Source organism: Cephus cinctus, unplaced genomic scaffold, assembly GCF_000341935.2.
Source record: "Cephus cinctus unplaced genomic scaffold, Ccin1 Ccin1_scaffold1588, whole genome shotgun sequence".
Lineage (NCBI taxonomy): Eukaryota > Metazoa > Arthropoda > Insecta > Hymenoptera > Cephidae > Cephus > Cephus cinctus.
In genome coordinates, this window is record NW_014333893.1 from 1 (window position 1) to 14,975 (window position 14,975).

A 14,975-nucleotide genomic window follows, 5' to 3' on the forward strand; every position below is an offset into this window, starting at 1 on the left:
ACCCGACCAAAGGAATAGGGAAAGTAAGACAAATACAATTGAAAGTGAGGAGGAACAAAGCGAAACGAGAAGAAAGAAATGAAGATATAAATAAACAAGTGAAGAAGTAGAAAAGTAAGGAATAGAGTTATAAAAGTGGAGAAGAAATGAGGAGAGAGATAAATAAGAAAGTGAAGAATGAAAGTTAAAGAAATATGGAAGTAAAGAAGAAATAAATAAATAAAGAAGAAGAAGGTTGGAAATGGATATAGAAATAAAGAAGTGAGAATAAGAGAATAAGAAAGAAATGATGCAAGTGAAAATAAGAAAGAAATGAAGATAGAAATAAACAAGTGAAGAAGTAGAAAAGTAAGGAATAGAGTTATAAAAGTGGAGAAGAAATGAGGAGAGAGATAAATAACAAAGGAAAAAATGAAAGATAAAGAAATAAGGAAGTAAAGAAGAAATAAATAAACAAGTGAAGAAGTAGAAAAGTAAGGAATAGAGTTATAAAAGTGGAGAAGAAATGAGGAGAGAGATAAATAACAAAGGAAAAAATGAAAGATAAAGAAATAAGGAAGTAAAGAAGAAATAAATAAACAAGTGAAGAAGTAGAAAAGTAAGGAATAGAGTTATAAAAGTGGAGAAGAAATGAGGAGAGAGATAAATAAGAAAGTGAAGAATGAAAGTTAAAGAAATATGGAAGTAAAGAAGAAATAAATAAATAAAGAAGAAGAAGGTTGGAAATGGATATAGAAATAAAGAAGTGAGAATAAGAGAATAAGAAAGAAATGATGTAAGTGAAAATAAGAAAGAAATGAAGATAAAAATAAACAAGTGAAGAAGTAGAAAAGTAAGGAATAGAGTTATAAAAGTGGAGAAGAAATGAGGAGAGAGATAAATAAGAAAGTGAAGAATGAAAGTTAAAGAAATATGGAAGTAAAGAAGAAATAAATAAATAAAGAAGAAGAAGGTTGGAAATGGATATAGAAATAAAGAAGTGAGAATAAGAGAATAAGAAAGAAATGATGTAAGTGAAAATAAGAAAGAAATGAAGATAAAAATAAACAAGTGAAGAAGTAGAAAAGTAAGGAATAGAGTTATAAAAGTGGAGAAGAAATGAGGAGAGTAATAAATAAGAAAGTGAAGAATGAAAGATAAAGAAATAAGGAATTAATGAGGAAATAAATATAGTAGAAGAATAAGGTTGCAAATGGATATGAGGAGCGTTTCCAAGAGACCAGTATAGGAGACCGGCTCGAGGAAGAATGAGCGCTGCGAGTCCGCGCTCTGCCTCGAGCGCTCCCCCCCCCCTCTCCGCCTTCTGCCACTCCCACGCGCGACGAATTTTCGCGCACGCAATTTTAGGCATCTTCCAGTACTCCGAAATATGCTTGTCCAGAATTTCCGATTTCTAAGTGTTAACATTTTACTTTATTGATCTTGTTAATTATTTTAATGTTCCGAACACCTAATTTATTAATATTTCAATTTGAACGTAATTTACTTTCGATATTCTACAATTTCAATTCAACTTTCAACTACTCCGTATATTCTGCGAGATTTTAATTTAGACTCGGTTTTATATTTTGAATAAATTTTCAAAGTAAATCAAGATCCAATAATATTTAGTAAAAATTGAGGCGCTACACGGGTCTCAAGTTGGGGCCGCATTTTCTTGAAAATTTCTTAAAAATGTTTCAACAATAGGCATTTGCAATAGTTCTTGAGAAGCTCTACAGTTCCTGGTCTCGTTTCAAGAGTTGCTGTGGGAACCAGCGGTGAGTAGCGGAGAACCTCTGCCCACCAAGCTACGCGTTCGTGTTTACGTCTACCTCGGCTACGACGAGATTCACATTGTCGACGGAGGCGATGATCACAAAATTCTACTTCTGGACTCGCCGCTACGATTTAGCGCCATGTTTTTGGTATCGCCTTAAACCGTGCGTTGTGCATCTCCCTACTCATCTCTGCCTAAAACGGTAGCGTTGTGGATCTCCTCTATTCACTGGCACATCCCCTCATTGAGGAGGCAGCCATAAGGAAAGGAAGGAAGGAAGGATCTCCTTTATTCGTCTCTGAAACCAATTTTATTTTGGCGTCGACGCGTCACCTGGGTGGAGGATCGTTCAACCATACCCACATTTTTAATTGATCGAGTATATATAGATGTAGTACGCGTGATATTCGTGATCTCCGTGAAGCACATGAATTTATACCGGGTGGCAGTCTAAAGCATGTGCTTATAAAATGTGGACGTGAAGTTCAATTATTTAGCAATATACCTATTTTGAGATTTTTCATATGAAATTAATGGAAATATTGTAGAGGATATACACAAGAATTTAGTATGTCGTTATTTATTATGCGCATATTCTTTACAAAACCTAGTAACGGTGTACATACACTTCATTGTATGTTGGTAGCTTTGACTTACACAGTGATTGAAAGATTTATTTCTAGATTAAAGATTTCATATCTATGTATTACATTTGTCCTACGTTACAAAAAGATATCAATTTAACTTAATTAATACAAGAATATGAGTTCAATAGATTTTAAAAAAAGGTACTATATCCGTTAGACTGCTTGCAAATTGTATACATATATGACTAATCTTATATTGCGACACCTCTGGCACTTAAAGGCACTGAGACGCTAATAAGATGCTTTTTATTGAAACACTTAAATTAACCGATTAACATCAACAAGGACTTTGCATGAATGTGCATTAATCCTCTAATCAATCAAGCGTAATATAAACTTAACAATATTGATATTGTAAGCAGACAAACTTAAATAATGTATAAGAAGTAACTCCAACTGAAAGATAATTTTGATTCTTATTAAACGGCTTGATTAAGGCACGGTAACATACATAGTTCTCCCATAATTAATGCAGATAGCTTATATTTAAGATAGTTAATAACATATAATTCCAATGCCCATTGAAAATATACTTTTCCATTTATATTTATACAAATACAATCTAAACAATGAAGCTCATTTTAGTTAAAACAATATGGCAAGAAGTTAGTGCTATACAACCTTTTCTCCCCATTTATCATATGTACTATAAATAATTTGTTTGGCAATAAATGGACAAGGGAAGCAATAATACTGCCGTGCCCAGGATAGCCAATTAATTAGAATCGAGCAACAATTATTCAAATATACTATCTCTTGCTATAAATGTCAACCTCAGTGCCCTGTTATATGAATATTAATTTTTATTGGCGACGACAAACACAAATATGCTAAAAATTGCAGAAATTTTATACTTCTTCATTAGATAAGTTATTAAGCTTCATCATGTAATTTAGGAAGTAAAACCCAATGTAAATTGAAAGATTGTTTTTCAAATATTATAGACTAAACAAAAGATTTTTGAATATTAATAACTCTGATAAAGATACAATTTATAATATATACACAATGCCAATTATTGTTTCTTTATATGCCAAATATATCTTGAAATCACATCATCTTTTAAATATGCCGATTGAATTTATTATTGCAGCATTCGGATGAGTCATCAAAAAACAAAAAATATTCACTGAAATAATATCGAGCACAAATTTTGTTTTCACTGGTAGAAAAATAGTCGAGGTGACTTCTTTGTTTTAGCGCATTTCATCAGAATTGACATTCAGATCACTTAGACTTAGACAATATTACTTGCATGCTTTATCTTTGTGATAGAATCACAAGACTATTTGAACGTTGGCAGTATGCAGTGATATAAAAGAGTTGCTTAATTGCTATTTATTTTTAAATAATTGTATTATCAATTGTAAAAATGTATATGTGAGGCAATTAATCACGGAATCGCGTTATAACGTTAATTATATCTGTGAATAATGAATATAGTGGATAGTTCTAGAATAAGAGAGATAATACTATTCGGAATATTGTAGACTGATCGATTTTCGTTTTGATATGTGATCAATTATGTGACCATTAGTTTATATCAAATTTAATTTCTATTTATGAATTTTACTAGAATTTATTCTGTCCACCTGTAGTGTCTACATCTTGTAACAGAACGTAATAGAATACTTAAAAGATAATTGGACCACTGTATCCATTATATAATAAATGAATACTGCATCGTTTCATTTATCTTCATCGAATAACTGAAAATGCAGCAATATATTACTTATCGATACTCATACTGATAAAACTCTGAACACAATACCGATGATGTCTATACTGAGCCATTGTGTAGAATGTAAAATAAGATTGATCTTTGTCTTTGAGTGATTATATCAGTAATTTACTGAGATGACAAGTGTAACTGATATAAGAATGGTAATAGCTACCCTTTTGTAGAATCTGATTAGATTGTATGTAAACAAGAAAAGCTGCCCTACCTTCTATGAAATTCGTAAGAGGTATGATAATCTTTTTTTTTCTTTTCAAAAGCAATAATCGTGATCGACAATATTAAGCGATTTTAATTTTCTGAATATTAAAGAAACATTAAATTGATTAGATTATTACCTTTAGCTGCAAAATATTCTAAGACTTCTAGAACAGACTGCTCGGCTACCGAAATATTCCCGAATATATCTCCCTCACACGTGTGAACTAGAGATAAACATTCTATCCTTGTTTATACAGCGTAACTAAGGTGTTACGGTTTCTGTATATACCTTAATCAAATGCAGCACGGTCGCAAGCCAATTCTATCTCAGATTTATCTTCGATGACGGCCCAGATAAGCTTTGCAATTTGGACAAGTGTGATGGACATCCATGCATTCATCAATGCAGCATGGAATCAGACAGCAACCCAACCAACATCTTTAACAAGAATTATATGTTTGTGAAATGTAGAATATATTTATTTGCTTCATTATATGATAATATAATAATGTACCACTACCACTGTAATTAATTTATAGATATACTCAATATAATTGGACTATACAAAAAAATTTGTTAAAACTTACCCCAGCAATGCAATAACAATTCCTGAAATATAAGCTATCATTCCAGGCTCTGTTTTTGTTGCAGTATCAATTTCTGCATGGCAATGAGGACATATAGTATGAGTAGATCCTGGTCCCAGAGGAACTATTGTAGTGACTATAGTAGGGCCACCAGCATCTCCAGAAAGAACAAAGAAATATTTGAATTATGTACATACTTTTTGAAAGTGTAAATCATGTTTTAAAATATAGAAAATTAGTTTTTTTAATCAGTTACAACTTTTGGCATTTGAAAATGCTGTGAGGCAAATGAGATTGGGCATGTGCCTGGTATCCATGTCTTTAAATGGACATGCAAAGTAGCATTACAGGAAGCCAGTTGTACACACTTACATGATTCAGCTGGAGTAAATGGGCTGGCTGGTGGAACACCACCCACACATTGGGAATAACTAGGAGGTGCACATGGCGGGGGATCATATGGCGGTGGGGGACCATTTTTGTACATGTTGACTTAACTCTCTACCTATAATAAGATAATTTAACACAACGATATATAAGAATTATCAATTAGCAAGATAAGAATTAATTTTAAAGTATGTAGATCCTTCAAGTTCAAAGTATCGCTTAGCATCAGACTTTTATAAAATTTATGTCAATGTGTAAAAGTAGTCTACTTATCAATATAAATGGCACTACTGAAATTTCCTTATATATAATTGAATGACAGCCAGATCTTCAAAAAAAACCAGTATTATTTGAAACCCCAATAAGTCAGACAAACCACAATGAACATCTTATTCCATTATGAATATCTGTTTAAATCTTCAAAATTTAAGTAATAGCAGAATTATTGATAGAGAAACTAAACATAAACCAAAGCATGATATTTTTATAACAGTATCATGAGGTAATAGTAGCTGGTCCCTAAATATACATGACCTAATTACGAAACTTAATATGTCACTGAAGACATCTCCACCTAATACAGTGTACGTCATAAGCATATTAAAATGATTGCCAATTATCCCATATATACATTAATATTATACCAACGTACCTTTTCCAAACAAAGAATACAAAATCGACCAACAGTAATAATTATTGATATGGCCAAGAACACGGATCCACAAATATGCTCCAATCACGTTTCCTACGCACTGAAGTCGTAAACAGAAATTAGAATACGATGAGAAATTTGGAATCTCGGTATAGGTGGCGCTTATCGAGTAATTTTCGCTCCGGTGAAGATAAAATTCAGACGATTCTTAACTATCGTTTGCATGACAGAACTTCTGCTACAAAGTGAAAATTTTAATGGTTGATATAATATTATTGAATTTTCTTCAAAAGTCTAAATGCATCAGGATTAAAAATTGTCTCTAATCGATATTCGCGACTTTAAAATCTTTGTTTTTTATAAAGTAGTCGACGATTGTTACAGTGTAAACTAGACCTTAATAATCGAGAATATTTTCACGTTGCATATCTATATACTTGAAGTCATAGGGTTTTACAGGGAAACGGAGTGGTATTTAATTTGACGATTACAACAATAAACAATCATCGTACAAGTGGATATGAAGTTTAAGCGGATTCGGTGTAACGGTGCTTGCGGGCGTAAAATGTATATCGCTTAGTACGTAAGTAAAAAAGTAATCGATAAAAAGTATTGAACGCTCCTTAAAAAGCAAAAAAAACATCGTGTTCAAGAAGTATGTCCTATTGTTTTTTTGCAGACTATGTAAGCCATTGTCGTACCTCGATATTGCACATACACTTGCTCCTGGACATACACCCTCGACTATTGAAAGATTTAGATTTTTCGTTACAATAATGAAAGCGGGGATACGATAGGAATTTGTAACGCAATTAGGAGAATTATTTTCAAGACCGCTCGAAATATTTATGAGAAACCATCGGTTATTTGTTTAGAAAAATTTCAAAATGGTCTTAAGTCGAAATGACAAGAGAAAAAGGAAAGAAGGAGACCTTGTGGATCTCATGGATCCACTATCAGGATCACCCAATAGGTAAATACACTGCTGGATAATAAATTCTTGATTAATAGTGTGATTAATGTAAAGATTATATAAGATATGAAAATTGTACAATTATAGTATTTGAGAATAATGTAAAATTGTGTAATTAATTTGATTCAAGATATTAACTTTTCAAGCTGCTTTCATTTTGATTTTAGAACAAAGGTTCATGCGCAAAGAAAGTTTGCACAAGGAGCAGCAACAGTCTTTAATCCTGCACATACTCCCATCAAAGAAAAAGAGAAGGTGAAGCCTGCTACGATTACAGAATTGATCACACATAAACGCCCAAACACTGAAGACTTCCTTACATTTCTTTGCTTTCGAGGTACATAAACCTGTGTGCTCATCATTACACATGCAATAATTTGAATGTTTTATTGATTTACATATTTTCTTTTATTGTACTCAGGCACACGAATATTACCGCCAAGTCTCAATTTCTTCAACGTTGGACCTAAGAAAGGTTCTTCAGATCCAGACCCAGAACAGGCATCAACAGATAATAGTCCATCATCATCAACGATGTCAACACCATCAATAGAAGTGCCAAAGGTGACAACGTGTCAGAAATCTCCAGGTAAAATAAAGAGCAGCATAACTGAAAAGAAAAAGGTACCTAACAGAATACAAAAAAATATTAACAAATACAAGACAACATCATCCACAGTTCAAGCATTGAAGAAAAAGTATCAGGAACAACGTCTTGCCAAACAAAGGATTAAGAATAAATTCAAAGCCTCGTGCGTCATGAGAACGCGCTCGGCGACTGAGCAGGCAATTTTAAAATCTACCAGCAAACTAACACCAAGTAAATTCCTTCCTAAGGTTGAGACAAAAAGACACGGTTTACGAAGTAGCGCACTTGCAGATAAAACAAAACGCGCAAATCTAACAAAAGTTAAACCAGTACCGTCGAAACCAAAAAAAAGAAGTATTACAAAGGATAAGAGTAGTGGTTCTTCAGATACCGAATCGTCGTCGGAAGAAGATGTGCCTCTCGTAAAACCAACGCTGCCAAAGCGCCCGTTAAAATCCACAGTTCCCAAAAAGATCTGCACCAGGAGCAAATCGGAAATGCGAAGAATAACGAGATCGCACAGTGAAACTATTTCTGCACAAATTATATCCAGGCGACCATCTAGAAAAACAAAAGAAGCTGCTGCCGTTTACATGGAGATCCTTGGAAGAAAGTTAATTAGTCCTGACTTAGAGAATGATGATAATCTATCAGTGGACAGTTTTCCCGAATTACCAAACGCTCGTAGAATCGCCCAAACGGAAAATGAGATCAGAGCGAAAGTAAAGCAAACGACAAAGCTGAGTACTAATAAAGAAAGTAAAAACGAAACTTGTACTAACAATCCCAAACGTGCTGATAAAAGTAAACCAGAAAAAGTTGTAACGAAGAGCAAAAGGCTGATGAGAGTACAAAAGTATTGCGAATTAGATAGCGAGGAAGAATCAGAAAGTTCCGTTGAATCTAATCAAACACGACCTATCACCAGACGAAGTGTTAGTAAATTAGGAAAACCAATTTCCAGGAGCCTAAGGTCTTCCTCACGGAATGCTACGACGAAACCTGAGCCTCAAAATAATACAAAGAGCAATACAAGCAAAGACAAAGCCCTGGTAAAGCGTAAGCGAGAACAAAATACTGCCAAAGTGCCACCTCCAAAAAATAATTCAACTAAGCAAAAGATGCAAAAGAGTAAAGCTGATAGTATAGAATCAGATGAAGAAACATTAGGAATGCTATTAGATAAACTGAAAAGAAAGAAAGAATCTAAGGAAATGGATACACAAACTCCTCGTACAGATCGGAAGAAGACAGAAGAGAAAAATGAAAATGTACCTCCGTCGGAAGTACTGAACAACAAGCTTGACCCTTCTAAGATATCGGACGATGAGGAGTCTTTCAGAGGATTTTCGAAAAAGGCAATTTCAAAAGTTCTTAATTCCTGCCATACTCACGTCAGTGCCAATCTCCTTGCATCTGAAGAAGCTGATGGGAAAATGGATGTGCTTAAAACACAAGACACGCCCCAAACCAGCAATTCGGATTCAAAGGAAAAGAAATATACGATTATAGAAAATGATAGTTTAACACCTGTAATAACAATACCAAGTTATCCCTTTGTTAAACCTGTACAAGAACTAACTATTAATTTGGATCACGAAACAGTGACCAATTTACAAATACCAATTGTGACAAAGTTAGATAGAAAGTGTAATCATGATTCAAATGATACTACGATTAACATCATTGATATGCCATTACCAACATCTTTGGCACGTAAAGAGCGTGTTAACATGTCAACAGAACAAATTGAAAAATGGCTCAATGAAAGTTCAATGGCTAAAGAAGAAAGTAAAGTTGAAATGGAAACAGTGTCGAATTTTAAATATGACATTGGTGAAAAAGTCAAGGCAGACATTACGCATTTATCAATTCCCACTAGAATTCAGCATTTAGTACGTCCTGTTAATGTGACACTTTCAAAGCTAGCTGAGAAAGCAAACTCAAAGGATCGTATAGCATTACAAAGTAGAATTATACCAACGCTTATAACAGCTACTCAATCTATTCCTTTCAAACTACAAAACATACCAACTAACAGGAATAAAATTAATGCTGACATTAAGGAGATTATTAAAGGACGTAATATGAAAACGAGTAAAGATTCTTCTTTAGGAGATGACAGTGACGCTGTGTCGAAGTCTGATCAGAATTCAGTGGACGGTTCACCCGAGAAAAAATCATCTCCAGAGAAGAAATCAATTTTTCAATTACGCAAACCCTTTCTACCGAAGGTCAAGGAGCGCAAGGGTATAACCCCAAATGCTAATGCATTTTCCCCAGAGAACGAAAGTAGTGTTTATGCTTTTGAGAGTGATACAGAAACTCCCATAAGTACGCCATTCCGGCGAAAACTGAAGGAAGGTAATAAGGCAAACTCTGTTTGCTCAACTACGGAGGATGAGTTGATGAAAGCTGTGGAGGAAGTAGTGAAACCCCACGAGGAATTATTAAAAAATGAGGACGAAGCGTCAAGAGCTAATGATATAATAGTTAAAACTGAGAAGGAGTCACCAGTTATTAAAAATCCTGTTGCTTCAACTACAATAAGTGTTAATAAGTTTCAACTGCCAAAGAACTTTGCTAGCTTAGCTAATGTTCAAGTTTTGCCATTAGATAAACTTACAACAAGTTGGAGCAATGTTAACTGTAGTGCTTCTATAGCAGTCCAGGTTAACCTTGATGAACAGTCCCAGGATCCACAACTGGTAGTGAGTGAGGAGAATGGTCAACAAAAGAGCACTGAGATATCCACTCAGACAGAATGTAATAATGACAATGATGATGATAATGATGGACAATTATTCTACATTCCATTACAAGCAGTAACAAGGAATGGACCAAATTTAGTCCAAGGTCAACAATTGATACAAGGAGTTGCTGTTAAATTGGGAACCGAAGGCCCAACTGGACCTAATCAAAGAGTACTATTACGTGCTAAATTGGTTACCAAACCACCTGTATCTGTTGTACGGTGTCCTCCAGTTGGTACGGTACAACCTACAACTCGTGTACCACCAACTTCTTCAGCACAGACAACTGTGGAACAACCGATTGCTTCAACGTCTGTTATATCCACACCGTCAACTTCTGCTTTTCAACAACCTCCATCTATAGTGCAAATTTCAACTAGACAGACTACTTCTAATCTACAAAGTTCTAGTAGACAGGCAACTACTGTAACAGCAACGGCAACAACAACAACGACAACTACAGTAACATCTTTTGAGTCGAAAGTTACGAAATCCCCAAAAATAACCAGAGAAAGAAAAGCTTCTGTTGATTCGGTGAAAAATGGAAAAAGGTAATGATATATTTTAATTAACTTTAAATCGACGATCTTGTTAATAATTATTTTTTAACTCTACATAGGTCACAGTCGAAAACCAAGCATAAAATCTCAGAATTCTGCTCACCTACTAACGACACTACATTTCCAATTGCGCTAGAGTCAAGTAAAGAAGCTCGACTTGTGGAAGCTCCAACTTTTCATCCAACTGAAAAAGATTTTCAAGATCCGCTGGAATACATTGATAAGATAAGACCGATCGCTGAAAAATTCGGTATTTGCCGTGTGGTACCTCCGCCTAATTTCAAAGTGTGTATTTTAGTTGCTTCGCTATAATTAAATGTCAGCAAATATCGATCAATATTACAATAACTACTTTATGTTGCAGCCGGAATGCAAGGTATCCGATGACATGCGATTTACAGCGTACAATCAATACGTGCATCGTATGCTTCACAGATGGGGACCTAATGTAAAAGAAATGATGGCTATAAAGAAATATCTGGCTACACAAAGCATAACTTTAACTCATCCACCATGGGTAGGTCTCATCTCTCTCGAAATATTTAGAATTTCTATCCTCTTACCGTTTGGATTTAATTTTTAGATCGGTGGCATGGAAGTAGATCTACCACATTTATATCAGACAGTACAAAGTTTAGGTGGACTAAAGGAAGTCATTGAGAAGAAAAAATGGCAGAAAGTGGCTGACGGTATGAAAATACCAAAATCTGCACAAGATCGCGTAACTAAATTGGATGATATCTATTGTAAATACTTATTGCCCTATGACACATTATCACCGGGTATGTTAAAAAAATAGTTTTGATTCTTTGGACGTATAAGCTGAATGAATCAACATAGATGTTTCTTTATAAACAACTTTCAGAGGAAAGAGAAAAATTATTTGATGAAGTGGAAACAGAATGGACGAAACACGAAAGCAAAGCATTAATGAGACAAGATGCTCAGTCCAATGATAACGATGAGGAGGAAGAGGAGGACAGCTCTGACGAAATCGAAGAATGCATCGTGAAAGTAAGTTTATTATCCACGGATTAATTTTACATTATCACAGAAATTCAAAAATGGTAAATATATCACGTTGTGCACTTTTGAAATTAAAAAAGAATTGTATAAAATCTGGCTTAGCAATGTCGCTTCACCGATAAGGAAAACAGCAATGCTTTTATATTTTGTCCACAAAAAGTAACTCTCATTTGTATAATTAACAAGGGTAGAAACATGCCGCTCAACGCTTTTTACCGAATTGCACGCAACACGCAACGTATGTGGTTCGGTGAGAATCAGCGCTCCGGAAGTGAAGCAGAGGGTGCTTCGGCAGATGAAGTGGAAAACGCATTTTGGAAACACGTTGCCGAAAGGAAGCGTCACGTCTGCGTCCACGCGGCCAGCATAGACTCCAGTGGTCGTGGCTTTGGATTCTCTGTTGCTAAGAACAGCCCCTTTGCCAGGCACCCTTGGAATCTTAAAGTGCTTACTAACAATGCTGGGTCGGTGCTCAGAGCTTTGGGACCACTAATGGGTACGCGATCGTTTTCCACCTTTTTGGAAATGCACGATGACGTAGAACAGAAATTCATTACTAATAATGTTCTTCTGCAAATTCATTTACTTTCAGGTGTAACTGTACCAACGCTCCACGTTGGGATGCTGTTCAGTGCCTGCTGTTGGTATCGAGATCCACATGGCTTACCTTGGATAGAATATTTGCATACAGGCGCTAAAAAAATTTGGTATGGGATACCTGACGAGCACAATAATAACTTTAGGGAAGCACTCTCGAAGATGGTACCTAGGTACTGCAAGAATAAAACTATTTGGTTGCCATCTGATACTGCCATGGTACCACCAGAAACGTTAGTCAAGAATGGCGTACCTCTGTGTCAGACAGTACAGGAACCTGGTCAATTTATAATTGTATTTCCTAAAGCATTTACTTCGAGCATTTGTACTGGTTATGTGGTCTCAGAGAGTGTGTATTTCGCGCAGTCTTCCTGGCTGGAAACTGCCGAACAAGTGTTCAAGGTAACACCTTCCGTAACGTATACTGTTTTGTATGAGCTTGTACCATTTTATAAATTATTTTTAATGTTTTAGGACATACAAGATAGTTGTGAACCAACAATATTCTCCTTCGAAAGACTACTGTTCAGTATTATCAATGATTCTAGATCTCATATCGATGTACTTAAACAGGTAAATTTTTAAGTAATCATATGTAGTGATACAAAATTTTATTATCAACGAGTGTATCATCCGTTTGGAAATAATTTATAGATTTTACCAAGCGTCATAAAAATTCGTGATCGAGAAATAGACTATCGTAAGCAATTAGAGTACTTGGGTCTGACCAATACTGAGAAACTACCACTGCCTGATAGTGGAAAACGAAAAAAGGGAAAAAAGGTGAATGACGACGATGGTGACTTTGAATGTGAAACTTGTCGGACCAACTTGTTTGTTTCTTTGGTGAACAATTCGCAAGATGACAGTGTATACTGTCTCCCGCATGCACTTCACTTGCTTATCAGAAAGAAACAAGTTCTCAAGCATTGCACACTTATGTACACCTACAGTGAGGTTAGTATATCGGTTCCGTATAAATTAAAAAATTGTTATTGAAATAGATTGTTACTATGTGATTTCTGTTTTTAAACAGCACGAACTGGACGACCTGATTCACAAACTTGAAGACAGGATCGAAGCCAAATCTAAGAAGACTAATCAAATCAGACAAGCTAAATAAAAAAATACATTATTTATTGAATATATTTAGATTATAATTATTTATTAATTTGAATCGTATAGCGTCGAGTACAGCGCTATAGCTGCAGAACATATACAATCATATTATTTATTAACATTTATCGTAATCACCGAATATTTCAAGCATCACGTACCAGAAACAGAATTTGATTAGTTTAATTATTTATAAAGTGGAGTCTTACCTGTTTCTCTCTTAGAGAATAGTTTTATTTCAGCTGTGCTTTGGTAAAGAGAAAGAAAGTATAGATTCTTGAAGCAATCATTAAACAAGTCATTGATTTCGTATTTATACACTGCAATCTCCGTCATTAAGAGATTATAAAGTTCTCTGCCTTTCCGAAAACATTGCAAACACCCAAGGAGAGAGCATCCTCTACCTGTAGATACGATGCGCGCACTGATATACGCAACTCTTTTGAACGGGCAAACGTATTACGCTTTATAATCTCTTTTATCTTATCCTGAAGCCCCGTCTAATTTTAGTTGAGTAGAGGATCGTTTAGTTAAGAAATTCCTTGAAACACAACGAGAACTACGGAGACTGCACTGAAATAAATTAAATTTTTATATTGCAATAATAATATGAATCATTCCATTATGTTTCATATTAAACATCATCACTTTTGTACAAGTCCCTTCTCAGACCTAGTTGATATTACAACTTATTTAATATTGTATACCACTGTTAAAATCTCTGATTTCTAACCAGATTTTAGTATACTATTATCACAAAATGAAAATGATGTGAAGGCAATATAGAATATAGTAAATGTATATTATTTGCATAAATTAGGGTATTTCATTATCCGACGCTACTTTAAGAGATAAAAAATCGTGGCTTTCGCTATCTAGTTACAAGTGCCAAATTGTACTGTATTCAACGTTTTTTTTTTTTACAATTGGAAATATACAACTCCTAAAGACTTCGATGATATTTTTAACAATTATCACAATCATAACGTGTTCCGCAGTTGGCTTCAGTATAATGTAATTCGTTCAACAATAGGTCTTTATAAAAGCAAAACAAAAATATGCATATTTTTAACACCTGCTACAGTTTTAATTGTAATCTTCAAAAATAGCTCTCAGTATGAACGTTCCGTTTTGAATACCATCACGTTATAGCAAATATATCTTCATAACTGTTTGGAATAAATATAATCCTCTCATTATACTCTGTGTTCTTGATTAGACCTACTATTAAATCCTAATTATTTTACTGTACAAAATGAAATGGTGCATAATACTAAACGATTATTTGATGAACCCCGCGCTAGTAGTTACTGCACTTACCGCGACTTTGGAAATGTAACGTAAGACAAGTACAAAAGATTGTCTTGAAATAAATAAGAGTGAGTAGAT

General features: G+C 34.6%; 2 protein-coding genes across 11 annotated transcripts; one reads left to right on the forward strand and one right to left on the reverse strand.

The window, feature by feature from the left end:
- Nucleotides 1–2,323: 2,323 nt before the first annotated feature.
- LOC107273439 (cell death-inducing p53-target protein 1) lies at nt 2,324–6,121 on the reverse strand. Of its 2 annotated transcripts, XM_015751628.2 has the most exons (5): nt 5,973–6,121; nt 5,306–5,438; nt 4,934–5,090; nt 4,635–4,784; nt 2,324–4,569 (listed from the first exon to the last, which is right to left on the reverse strand). In XM_015751628.2, the coding sequence occupies exons 2-4, from the start codon at nt 5,418–5,420 to the stop codon at nt 4,679–4,681; spliced, it is 378 nt and encodes a 125-aa protein (XP_015607114.1). In that variant the 5' UTR covers nt 5,421–5,438; nt 5,973–6,121; the 3' UTR covers nt 2,324–4,569; nt 4,635–4,678. The 2 variants fall into 2 exon arrangements, with proteins under 2 accessions (XP_015607114.1, XP_015607113.1); XM_015751627.2 differs by having other exon boundaries at nt 2,324–4,784.
- A 103-nt stretch (nt 6,122–6,224) lies between these two features.
- LOC107273436 (protein Jumonji) lies at nt 6,225–14,785 on the forward strand. 9 transcript variants are annotated; one of them, XM_025090731.1, is made up of 14 exons: nt 6,225–6,567; nt 6,652–6,656; nt 6,848–6,945; nt 7,113–7,282; nt 7,367–10,838; nt 10,907–11,132; nt 11,212–11,364; nt 11,431–11,629; nt 11,713–11,861; nt 12,060–12,369; nt 12,466–12,872; nt 12,945–13,043; nt 13,125–13,427; nt 13,507–14,785. In XM_025090731.1, exons 3-14 carry the CDS (start codon nt 6,860–6,862, stop codon nt 13,591–13,593), a joined length of 5,661 nt encoding a protein of 1,886 aa, XP_024946499.1. In that variant the 5' UTR covers nt 6,225–6,567; nt 6,652–6,656; nt 6,848–6,859; the 3' UTR covers nt 13,594–14,785. The 9 variants fall into 9 exon arrangements, with proteins under 9 accessions (XP_024946499.1, XP_015607109.1, XP_015607106.1 ...); XM_015751623.2 differs by having other exon boundaries at nt 6,225–6,555; nt 6,652–6,945; nt 7,367–7,534; nt 7,625–10,838; XM_015751620.2 differs by having other exon boundaries at nt 6,225–6,555; nt 6,629–6,945.
- Nucleotides 14,786–14,975: the final 190 nt, after the last annotated feature.